The sequence below is a fragment of the Cygnus atratus genome, chromosome 3 (genome assembly GCF_013377495.2).
Source record: "Cygnus atratus isolate AKBS03 ecotype Queensland, Australia chromosome 3, CAtr_DNAZoo_HiC_assembly, whole genome shotgun sequence".
NCBI lineage: Eukaryota > Metazoa > Chordata > Aves > Anseriformes > Anatidae > Cygnus > Cygnus atratus.
In genome coordinates, this window is record NC_066364.1 from 92219943 (window position 1) to 92232950 (window position 13008).

The 13008-nt window shown below is 39.4% G+C and overlaps 1 protein-coding gene across 1 annotated transcript in view; it reads right to left on the bottom strand.

Moving 5' to 3' along the window:
• Positions 1-2361: 2361 nt before the first annotated feature.
• The window catches only part of EPAS1 (endothelial PAS domain protein 1), an 80669-nt gene continuing 70022 nt past the window's right edge, over positions 2362-13008 (bottom strand). The window contains exons 8-16 of the mRNA XM_035557921.1: positions 11676-11823; positions 10707-10915; positions 10195-10382; positions 9170-9280; positions 7499-7983; positions 6295-6418; positions 6087-6204; positions 5369-5557; positions 2362-4661 (exon numbers count right to left, since the gene is read on the bottom strand). Coding sequence (XP_035413814.1) covers positions 4510-4661; positions 5369-5557; positions 6087-6204; positions 6295-6418; positions 7499-7983; positions 9170-9280; positions 10195-10382; positions 10707-10915; positions 11676-11823 — 1724 coding nt within the window. The 3' untranslated portion in view covers positions 2362-4509. The remainder of the gene's footprint in view (positions 4662-5368; positions 5558-6086; positions 6205-6294; positions 6419-7498; positions 7984-9169; positions 9281-10194; positions 10383-10706; positions 10916-11675; positions 11824-13008) is intronic.

The following is a 13008-nucleotide window of genomic DNA, read 5'->3' on the forward strand; positions in this document are numbered from 1 at the left end:
TACATACCAATCGCCAGAGCTTCCAATGCTGCTTTTATTGCTTCAGTTGACCAGGGCAAAGCAGCAACACTGAACAGAGCCCAGGGAGCGGGACCCCCTGCCTGGCTCCCTCAGAAGCAGCAGGACCCTGCCAGAGAGAGTGGTGGCATGGGGCTAACACGCAGCCCCAGGTAACCAGGAGGTGGCTGGTGTGCTGCTAGGGCAGCAGAGCTGTGGGAGTGTGACAGGTTTGGTTGTCCTAAGAAAACATTGTGGAGAATTGTCTTTTTTATTTTTTTTCCATTTGATAAATTTTTTCCTTGTCTCTTGGGAAGCCTATAACAAGAGACTTGTGGGAAAAAGGAAAACAATGCTGTTTATTTAAATGTAGGTGAATATTTCTACTTCTCTGTAACTTAAAAAAAAAAACCTGGCACGTATGTTAATAGTTTTGTAAAGCTCCTCAGGGAGAAGTTACTATCACCATCTAGACCAAGAGCAGCTGCAAGTTAGACTGTGTGTTGTTATCCTGTGCTCTGTCCACTGTGGCAAACAAATGTGCTGAATTACCTGGTGTCCACAGATCTCAGTATTGCTTAGGAATTGGTCTCTCGGCTTGAAAGTATAGGTGGACTTTGCTCCAAGTTATCTGGGCTTTTTTTGCAGTTTTATTAGTAAATCACAAAACACACTGGGATGTTGAGGCCTTCCTACAGTATTTTGTTGTAACCGTTTGCTTGGTAAAGAGCATGACTCTCACCTGCTTGAAATCTGTGGTGCAGTCATTGGCTTGATCATTTTAAAAAGATGATAGACTAGAAAATCAGCCTGAGCTTGAGACCAGTCCAAATCATGAGTTTCACAGAACAGCCTTATTTTCAGCAGAAAATGTTGAGTGTTGAACAACAGAATTGCTCTGTTGTCTATGCTGTTAGAAATGTAAGTTTGGACGCCAAGAAATGGTGCATTTACACAGTGACAGCTGATGTACATTTAATTTTAAGCACTTCTACTGGCATACAGGAGAAAACAAAGGTTTTAAAAAGCTGTACTAAACCTCTGTTCAGCAGAACAAAGCTCAGTTATTGATGCAATGTATGTATTAAGTTTTGGGTGAGAGGTTGGGTCTTTTTGGCATATAGCTTGCACTGTCAGAGCTTTGCTAGCTAGATGCTAGCTATCCAGCTGGGTCCTAAACATAAGGGGAAAATTCACTGAAGCTTACTAACTTGAGACATGTAGGTGTACTAGATAAAAGGAGGGTGTTTGGACACCCTGAGAAAGTAGTGTCTGGCAGCACTAGCAGAGGACATATTAGCAGTTAGTGATTGAAACCTTTAAAAGAGAGCTTGATGTGAACAGGTATTTCCTGATCTGTATTTCAGTGATTTATTTATTTTTTCCCACCCCTCAGTTGGCTAAGGCTGTGACATGCTGAGCTGGTCTCTGTCAAAGTGCCCTGAAGACCAGTGGGATGCTGTAAAAGGGTGGTGGTGGGGTTAACATACACCCCCCCCCCCCACAATTTCCTCGTCACTGGCAGGTGTTCTGTGCACACTTGTGATTCCAACAGCTTTAGAAGCAAGGAGTTACTTTCTAAGTCTGGCATCCCATCCGGAAAACAAGGTGATGATAGCCCACTTCGACACATTATTCCAAAGAGTCACTGTTGTTTGAGAAACTCAGCAGTAGTTATCAGAAGGGTTAAGCACCAACAGCTTCCATACAGTCCGTCAGCATTTAAGTGCATATTTGAAAGTGACAGTTTTAATGTGTCTGTTCTCCTACAGCATGATGGTTACTGTGCTGGCAGAAATGGTAATTTCTGCAAGGAAAAGGATCGGTGTGTTTAACAGCAGCGTTGCAACACGGGGCTAGGTGAAGCAGCTTGGACTGGGGACAGCCATATTCATGGATGTGTCAGGACGGTCAGAATACGATGGCCACAAAAACTGAAGTGGGATGCTGCAGCAATTCAGCCCCTGAAATCCCAGACCACGGCTCTAGGCAAGTACTTGTTTTGACAAATTATTATTATTGCTGTTTTTCACAGTAGCATTATGACAGGTACCTTCAGCTCCTAGGTGGACATACACTTTTGAAATTGAAGCAGAAGTACAAGTAATAAAAAAAGTTCTGGAAGTGTGGTCTACAGGGTATTTTTACTCCGTATGAGGAAAGCTGGGCAAACTAAAAAGAAGCTGGACAGTACAGGCCGTTGTCAGCTTACTTCTCAGGTCTCAAATATGGGCAACCTTACATTGTTCTTTCATTCTTTAAAGATCAATGCAAACCTTTATTTTCTATAAATAATTTAATAAATACTTTTGTTTTACAATGATACAACAAATGACAAATTCATAGCAAATGAGTCACAAAGAATTTAGGATCAGTATACTTTAATAAGGTATCAGTGTCAAAATACATTTCCTTATCAAGTTAAAGTTCCCATACAGTTATAATATTGTCAATAAGAATTCAGCAATATAGATTATGAAATAATTATGATAAAAAGTATGATTAATATTAAGACATGGAATATTTTTCAGAGTGTTTTAGTAAACTGTTAGGGTATAACATTTTTAATGCTGAAACTACACAAATAAGAAACAGAAAAGAGCAGTATTCAAGTGTCTTTAATCCTTGAAGCCTTTAAGTCCTTGCCACTGAAGGTTTGTCAAATCTGGCTTGTCAATTTTCATTACATTTTGATGCTTAAAATATGTTTTTTTCCACATAGAAATAAGATCACTTTAGGAGTAGCTTATTTTTGGTAATAAACTCTTGAAAAATCTAGCTGCAATAGGGGCTATCTTTTTTTTTTTTTTTTAATGTTATGTACCAATAATAATAACAACAAAAGATCTGCTTTTCTAAGAGTGCACAGTGTGTATGATTAAGACTCACTTAACACAGCGATCTCCGAAGTGCTCAATGAACCCAAGGCTCCCTCTCTGCAAGCGTCAGTGCATGATAGAAAGCAAATTTATAAAACGCATTATTTTTAGACTTCCAGTTCCACTGAAGCCTATCTTTGTTCTAAGTTTCTGGGCCAGATTTTTTACCTGTTGTACATTGCACTGTTCCATTTTTTTCAGCAAAGCTACAATGATTTATACCAGTGGAGGAAACAAGATGGACATATTCCAATACATTATCCTGGTTTGTATGCATTTCAGAGTCAGAACTGCTCACCTGCCTTTTATTAGTTTAATATTTTTGCTGTTTAAGTACACTGTAATTTCAACCTTAGCCTTTGAAAGCATTCAAAGCCTTACTTTTTAAAATATGTGCATGACAATAAATGATAGTTGAAAAGAAGCTCTGAAAATGTCTGGCTGAATTTAATGACATTTCAGATCTTGATTAATATAAGGTAAATTAAAATGAGAGAGACCTGTCTGCCAGTAATTCATCTCACTACACAATCCTTAATTCTTTTTGTCTACTTATAACTGAGTTAGCCTAATATACTGGGAAATACTACTTTTAGTTTTAATGATTCAATATTGAAATTATATTGCTAGCTAGCATATAACATGAAAAAGGCTAGCATTATTCAGAGATGTTAGCACTGGCCATTGGTGAGATTCCTGAAGTGTCAGCAACATCCTAAGAAATAGTACTAGTTCTAGCAGAAACAGCTCTTATAGTTGTTGTGTCCTAGATACAGCAAAAGTACCAAGAGATGATTAACAACTGACCAAGAAAGATATTATAATAATAATAAAAAAATCTGTTTTGTGTAAAAAAAAAAAGAGAACACCAAAGCACAAAACAAGAAATCTCAACACAAACAAAAATCCTCCACTGGGGTAAATCTGTAGGACTCCTTTGTCTGTAGAGCTAAGCCAGGTTAAGTCAGCTGAAAATGTGGCTTGCTTCTGAGGAAAAAAAAAGCTTACAACGTGCAACCTTCACAGATACCCACAAACATTGTAGTTCACCATTCACATTTCTTTCAACAAAGTGTATAAAAATGAAGGGAAGGGGAGGGGGTCAGAAGGCTGGGAATTTTTTCTTTAGTATGCTTTCCCAAAAGTTATTAAAGTTACAATACAATAAATGCTGGAAAACAGAAAGACTCAAAGGATATCAATTTGGCAGATCAACAAAAACTGTGGTTGGAGATCAAATTTGTTTCATTCATCTTTGGCAATAAAAATAAATCTTTGCAGTACTGCAGCCAAAGTATCACAAGATGAGGCATTTATACCACAGCTTTTTAATAGCATGAAAATTGAAGAAAATCTGAGTATAAATTACATCTAATGAGATAAGGGGAGGGTAATCAAACTCTGTAAACAACACATTAATTGCAATAGAGAAAATACAGTAGATGTATTTCTTCAATACGAATAATAAAGTGAGTAACTTCAAAAGGCCACTATTTGGTAACGTGGACAGGTTCAATATCTAAGTAAAATCCTGTAAAAGTGTATTGGTATTAGAAATTGTCTACTTGCAAAAATATATTTAAAAACTGAAGCTGTTTTGAACAGTATAGGCCAAGGAATATTGCAGGATTGCTCAGGTTGCCTGGTCCAGGGCTCTGAGCAGTTCACTGCCCTGCAGAAGCGTGGAACTGCCCAAAACAGGGACATTAACCTCACAGTCATATCTTGTCAACTCAGGCAACAAATATGGTTCAAAGGAGGGTCCCAGCAGACGACTTGTCACACCTGAAACAGAGTAAAGTGAGTCATGGCACTGAGACCAGAGACAGAGAATGAGAGCGAGAGAGAGAGAAAGAGAACTTCTTTCCTCTCCTCCCCCTTCTGTTTATACCAGTTATAATTTCATTTTCTACTTATGTCAATGTGCCTCAGAACACCAACAGTTACAGTTTTTAGAGCAAACCTATGCCTCTGCCATAACGGCTTACAAGCATGAAGTTTTCCACCTCTATCCCCAATTTAGATTGTTCTGAGGAAAATGATACTGGTGCAAATGAGGAAAGCTATAGTAAACAAGAGTTTCTAAACTGACGCCTGCACTCCTTCTACATATACCCCCTTTCATTAGTGATTGTCATTTGTAGAAGGCATATGTTAGACTGGAACCTAATTCAGGCATCAATGCTGCACTGCAGTTTAGTATAGTTTAATCAATTCCATCACAAGGCAAGAATACATAAGAGGATGGCTAGACCACCAAGGCACAAAGGCATTAAGTTCAATTGAAATGAAGAGCAAAAATAATTTTTCCCTCATATATCACAAATGTAAACATTAACATTTCATACTAAACGATTAACTTTGCATTTAGGGAAACAAAATTTTGGTTCTCGGTTTATCATTCTCTTTTTTTGTTGTTATAGTTTTTACTTCATGTAATCAGCACCAGAACTAAATGATGTTTTCCAATTGCTGTATTTGACATCTCTTACCTGATACTTTATGAGTTGGCTGGACAGGATAGTCCTGATAATGGGAACTGTAAAACTGAGGGGGAAATGCTCCTGCTTTCAAATTCTCACCAGGACTGCCACAGGTGGGTTGTTGTTGCTGCTGCTGTTGCTGCTGTTGCAGTTGATTCACTGGTTGGCTCAGACCTCTTGAGTTACAGACAAACTCATCTGATTTACATAGAAGGAAAACAAAAGTTAAATTAAGCTACTGTAATAATTAGAGTAGCTAATACTAATTCAAAGCAAAGCGATCATCAGCATGATGATCACACGGTGTAGGCATACCTATATATTGTAGCAAAGCATGTCCAAAACCAGTGCTATCTCTGGGAGTAGTACTGTACTCAAGACACAGTCAAATAATGAAGTACAATATTGCAGAGAGGAAGTATCAGTTCTATCTCTGAGGTGTCTGCACATTACATCAGCATTAGGTAAACCCACCTCCATTAAACTGATCCCTATTGCCTCCAAAGCAAGGGCATGAACCTATAGGAAACAATCTACTTGGTAGCTATCGACTGTACCGTAAATTGTTTAGCTCTTAGTGATACAAACTGATCTCTCATTTTAGTTTACTGATTTTTTGACAGTGCTTATTAACATCACCTTTTGAAAGAGTTTTTATTTCTATTCAAATTTTCTTAACATTTTGTTTCAACACTTAACTTTGCAAAGTCAATTTCTTTTCTCTTACCAGTAAGAACACTTGTGCTGAGAGACTTCTTTTCTGAAACCAAGGAACAATTTTCCCCTTTGAGAAATTTCATTCTCTTCCACATTAAGTGAGATGGGTTAGTGACACATGGATCTCCCTACAATTTGGAGAAAAGAAAAACATATGATCACACTGATGATCTTGGTATGTTCAAAGTTTTGAAGGGGATGCATTTTCTTATAATTACCCCACTCAGTTGTTGCAATGCTTGTTCTTCATAATCCAGTTGTCGCTTCAGTTTCAAACTATTAGACAGAGCAATTCTTGCTGGGTTTATATCTATGCCTCGTTGCCCAAAAGCATCCAGTGGCCTGTAGAGAAAGGATCTTTGGGTGAGCAGGGAGGCAAATCTAAATGACCTTCTTCCGTTTAAGCTGCCTTTGACGCATGACGCTGGACATCACGTGTTTTTGTTTCCTTTTGTCAGTCATCCTACAAGCTTTGGAAACACTCGACTTTTGGGATCAAAGACTAATGAAAGATTAGCATAAACAGCCTCTAGAAATCTCCAGACAGGCATAAAAATACCATGGAAAAGAAGCTTGAGATTTTTTTTTTAAGTTTAGGATTTTGAGAGCCATGCCTATACCCTTGCTTTGCATAGTAACACACAAGTTGCTGTTTGGGGACAAACCCTCTCTTTCCAAGTGTATGTTCAGATGCTGGTATTTCTGCCAGCAACAAGAAAAGTCCTGAAAGCAAACTGCAGGTAAACTGCACAGCTCTTTATTTTAAAAGGACTGTGCCTATTTTATGCACTTCCTGACTGTTTCAGCATGACAAGCTTTGAAAACCCACACTCTGCATGCTACCCAAGAGCTACAGACAGAATGATAGGAAACTGCCAGGACTGTGACTTCTGAGCTACACACACACTAACTGTGTGTACCAGAAAGTAACAGAGATGAGGAAGAGCTGGAGAGGAAAAAAAAAAAAAGTTATTTTAAATTTTAGTTGTAGTACTTATATATGCCAGCAATAGGTGTACTGTCATCCCTGCCTCTCCTTTGTTTTCTGTTGTGCAAAAAATACGTGCAAAATCAGAAAGTAAGCATGTGTCCCAACTTACCAGTAAGCCTTTTCAGAACTTTTCTAAACTGCATAAAGTAAAGCAGGCTTGGCAAAATTACTTTGGGTAATTTTTACCTGACCACCTAGAAACACAGTCACACACCTTTACAAGCAACAAAAAGATAGCCCACTTGTGCTTCTACTAGACTGACTGCCACTGGGAGAGGACCACACTAATTTCCCCAGAATTGCAATCTGATGCCTATCAAAACAAGTTATTTCAGCTGAACTGAGGAAAAGAATTTTTCAAGATTATGACCCAGCCTCCCTCCCCCAGATATTTCCCGAGTAAAATACAATTATAACACAAAAGCTCTTACCTTTTTTTATATATGGGCATGCCGGGAGAATGTATTGGGGGCCCTGAGGGTGAACTTGATAGGGTTCCTGAGTATTTATCCATGAGTCTCCATTTAGCTGGAACATATTCTAATGGGGGATCAGGTGGCCATTGGGTGTTTGGTCTTCCTCCCATCGAAGACAGGGGAGTGCTGGCTTGGTCGTGGTACGGTGGCAGCGATGACCTACTCATATTGTTGAAGAACACAGATGACAGTGACCCATGACCAGGGTTAATGTTTTTATTTGATAGCTGTGGGCAATATTTCTCTGGGAGGAACTGATTCTGTGAAGCAGAAGCAAGGGGTTGGAAGATAGTACTCATGCTACTTAGACTCTGCTGGGTATTTTGTGCGCTTTCAGAGAGAGGACGTTCTTCTTGGCATATCGGGCTGAGCTGGAAATCTTCTCCATCCATAGGAATGTAAGGAGCCAAGGTTTCAAGGTCCAGTTCATTGAAGTCAGTCTGCACCAAAATGAAATAAGTTCATAATGAACCTAGAAGTTAATAACAGTTGCGGTGGTGTGATGGGAAACACTACTAGGGAGATTGTAAAGCTAAAAAGTCACTGTATGCCAAATTTATATAAATGAAACTCACCTGCTCCTATTTATAGAAATGTCTTATTTCTGCAAATGGCATAAATGTCGTACTCATCTTGGCTTGGACAGAGTTAATTTTCTTCCTAGTAGCTCATATAGTGTTATGTTTTGGACCTGTGACCAAAACAGTGTTGATACGCCATTGTTTTAGCTATTGCTGAGTAGTGCTTAGAGAATGAAGGCTTTCTCTGCTTCTCTCCCTGCAAAACCCCCCAACGAGGAGGCTGGGGTTGCACAAGAAGTTGTGAGGGGACACAGCCAGGACATCTGCCCCCAACTGACCACAGGGATATTCCATACCACACGACACTGTGCTCAGCAATAAAAGCTGGGGGAAAGAAGGAGGGGTAGGGAGACATTCAGAGTTATGGTGTTTGTCTTCCCAAGAAACCATTACACATGATGGAGCCGTGCTTGCCTGGAAATGGCTGAACATTTGCCTGCCAATAGGAAGTAGTGAATGAATTCCTTATTTTTGCTTTGCTTGCACGTGCAGCTTTTGCTTTTGTCTATTAATCTGTCTTTATCTCAACCCATGAATTTTCACACTTTTACCCTTCCAATTCTCTTCCCCATCCCACTGGGGGGGAAAGAGCAAGTGGCTGTGTGGATCTTTGCTGCCTCTTAGGGTTAACTCAAACATTTCTCATTTTGAGGTTTTGCAGGAATTAGTTTGTTTATATTTTGTCCTAGAAAGGATGTTTACTTGCTGTTCATCAGGCCAGATTAAAAAAATATGCTGCTGCTTGTATTTCTTATCCAGTCTACAGAAGCTTCCAAATTCTGAAGCTCTCTGCTGCTTCTTTCTTAGCAGGGCCACGACAGTGATACCCTAAGGCACTTACTTCATGCAGTTAGGGATAGAAATGTACACCTCAGCTTTTGAAAGTGTATGCTTGTGTTAGTGTTGTGCATCAAAGTTTTGGCGTATGTGTGCAAATGCAATTTGCATGTTCTGTCACTGTTATCTGCACATACAGCATGCATCTCTACTACCTGCTAGCATAGGACTGATTTTCATGGATTTGGAAGAGATATTAGTTCCTTACCTGGGAGTTGCACTGATTTTTTGATTCTGTGTCCATGGCAAAGAGTTTTTCAATCACCTCAATCTTCAGATCTTCATCCACAGAACCGTAGTAATCTCCTGGGCTGCTTGGCTGCACAGAAATAAGAATTTGCTATAAGCAGCAAGACAACCGCAGTGCTGCCTTAGCATCATGCAGCTTATACTGTGCTAGTCAGTAAACAGATCTTTGCTATGAAGAGAAAATAGCAAGATTGCATATATAGTGTCCTCAAAACCTAAAACTGCACTTCTATCACATCCTTTTCTCCAACACAAGATTACTTGTCGCTACAAAATTTGAGAGACATACCAATTAACAGAGGCACCCAATACAGGAACCTAGTTGTCTTGTTAGTTTAAAGGTATTTTGGAAACTCAGACCAGTAACATGATATGTACACTAATAAATTATTTTGTCAAGAAAGGAAATGCTTTGCACCACCTCAATGATGTTATTAAAACTGGACATTATCTAGTAAAGATCAGGCTAAGAGTGGCTCCAGCTCTTGAGGGCAATGCCCTGAAAGCACATTCATTCTTTCAGTGGTGAACTGCATGGAGCTGCTCTGTTGGGTAAATTTTCTCTGGAGCCTGTGTTGGATAAATTTTCTGGATGAAGACTGTAGCTTCTAGTGAACAAACAGAAAGAGGATTGATCTAAGGGAGATTGTGCTAGTGGCCAGACCATTTTACACTGGCATTTCATTTAAGGCTAACTCCGTGAATGGTGGTAGCAAGTTCATCTGCCAGTTGGTTTATAGACTATCATAATTACTGAGTGAGCTGGGACAAAATGAGGATTACAATACAAAGGCATGATATAGTTCCCATTTGACATTTTTGCTATCGATGCTCAAGATATACACAGTACAGTAGGAATATAGTTATGCCGGGTCTGGTTACAAGCATTGAGACAGGACTGCTAATATGAAAATATCACCTGCATATATTGATGGGACCTACACAAAAAACACCACTTTCACATTTTTTTAAAGCTTTTCTTACCGTGGAACAGCTACTGTTGCTGCTTGCACTTGGAGTACTGCTGCCGGGTGCAATCTGAGGCATGGTAAAGGATGGTATCGTCACTGTTTCACCTTGAGCAGCATGGCTTTTCACTTCCACTGGCCAGGGTTTATTTGGTGTCAAAACAGTGTTGGTAAAGGCAGGGGCTTCCTCAAAGTTCTGTGTTCCTGGAAAGAGTTATAACAGTATTAATGGATGCCTTTAGCTCATGTGCCCTGTTATGATATAACCACAGCTATTCATTAAAAGTGAACCCTGCTCCTAGTTGCCATAACAATAAGTTGGCAAAAACTTATCGTATCTTACTTAGTCAGCAAGAAAGCCTGATTCTGCTCTCATTCACAGAAATTTTCCACTGATATGAGCACACGGGCTCTTATGACTGTTACTCCTAATTTATACACAGCAAACAGAACTTGTCTATTAAGTTCTTAAATGTAGGTTCATACATGGTTCTTTGTTACACAAAAATTATTTGCACAAATACTAACCCAAATCCAGGGAAATAATGGCATCTCCAGGTGTTGGTGCCAGCTGCGCAAGTTCCTCTGGTTCTTCCTTTAGCTTAGTAAACAAGAAATCGCTCTTCTCTGTCCCATGGATCCCGTTCTTGAAGGCCATGTTCGTCGTGAGCAGGTGAGGCTTGAAAAGTGATTCCGTTTGGTCCATAGAGAACACTATATCGTTCTTCTCTATTTCACTAGCAAGAAAAAAAAAAGGTTTAAGGCATTTTGCTCTCTAAAGGAAAAAGATGTGGTAACACAGGTATTACAGACTCTCTAAAGATCAGCTGTAAGAGCGTTTTGGTGGCTCTCGGTGGAATGCCAGGCTCTTGACAGGCGAGGCACGGTTCCAGCGTTGCTGAGCACCACAATCTCAGATGACGCAGAGAGTGTGGTCAGGACTTCTGTGGGAATACTCGGGGCTTTGTTGCTCTGTTTTTTCAAGGGATGTAGTCAAGGCTATAATGACCCAGACTCAAATAAGTATTTCCTATTTTGGCCTCATCCAGGGCCAAAAATAATTGGGTTTTGTCAGACAAAGACTATTCTGTGGTCCTGATTTTTGAGGAGGAAAATGGCTTTTCCTAGCAACCCAAGTTACAATTACTACTGAATTTTATCTCTCTGTCACAGTACTAGAAAAATAAAACATATTTAGTCATTGTGTCACACAACAAAATCTTTAGTGCAAGCTTTATGCTCTGGTCCACTAGCAGAGCAGTTGCTCTGTAGATAGAAGAGAGACTATAGTGTATTTCAACAGCTTGTATGGGCATGGTCATGCCATATTCTTCATGAATGTCTAACATCAGTAAACAAGATTGAACAAACATGACTAAACTGATTTAAGCATAGCAGCATTGGATAAATAGACCATTCAAAAATACCTCTGATTAATGCACTTCTTCCAGCACGTGGATTTAAGTGTGTTTTTTTTTGTTGTTCTGCGCAACTTACCTCAGCACATAGTTGACACAGATGATACACTGAGGCTGTAGGTTGCGTGTGTTGTAAATGACAGTCCCTTGAGTCTCCAGCCATACGTATCCACCATGCTTGGCAAGCATACGGTACTGGCCAGTCACCACTTGACCTTTTGTGCACACTGAAAAATGAGAGCAGAGAGACATAAATAACGTTGCAGCACGAGTAAGAATGCACTATATGTAACACTAATTTAAATAAACCTGTTTCTGAGTTTTCATTACACAAAACTGCACAAAAACAACTGTAAGCAAGGATGCTTAATTTCTGGAAAATTCAGCCGTTTTTGATATAGAAGGGGCTGTTAAGCTGAGGTTCCCACTCAAGATGCCTGACATTTGAGTTCTTTGGATGGACTGGGTATTCAGATCAGGGTGTGGAATTTTTTTGATTTTAATATAAGATCCTTACTGCTCCACAAATAAACCCCACTGCATATTTCTTGAAAGTCCCTTTTCTAGTAAAATTGCTCTCAATTTAAGCTCCCAAACTGATCTGTGGGAAAGTAAATGTATTTAGGAAACTATTCAATAGTTTCCTTATTTAGGTGATGGATATTCCCATGAATCAGATGATTTAAAAGCAATCCCCACAGAAAGTAACTGTCACGATTGCATTCCATACCAATCTCTTTTCTATGCCTTAGAGTAAGGAGCTGGAGATAACAACACAAAGAAAGTGAAGATGTCATTAGGACAACAGTGGTCTTAGGTGACTGAAGAAGTAATATCACTTTAAAAGGCATCAACAGTAAGAAAGATAAATGGGATTCTTTTGCCTAGTACAGAAAATAAAGTTGAACTATTTTCTCTAGCTGTTTGAGCTGTTTTGGTCCTCTGTAATAGCTTGAAAGTAGCAGACAAGAAGTTTGTGTGTTTTTTACACTGGCCTGTGTTTCTCAAGCACTAAACTGATGACAGTACAATTTGGGTTTAAAGGTTCATGTAGATGTCTGAAAGGTGAAGGATCCCCCAGGTATTTTGTAATACTTGGGGAGAATGAGATTTCAGTATGGAGCTCTGGACTTCTGAGACATGTAGTTTTATGATGTGCTGCCAGGTGCAAACCCTTTCCTAAAAGCAAGGGATATTATCATGCAATTTATAGTCATCAATTGGGGAAAAATATTGCTGATTGAAAGTGGTAAAATTAGGGCTGAGCATTAGAGTATGCAGGCAGTACAAACAAGAGGTTGTATTTGTAAGCAGGCGTAGTCGCACTGAGTGGCAAAATGGGAACTGGCACAACAAAACCTTTGAACACTTTGGCAATCTTTCCTTCTAAACAGCTTTTATGCACTAAGACA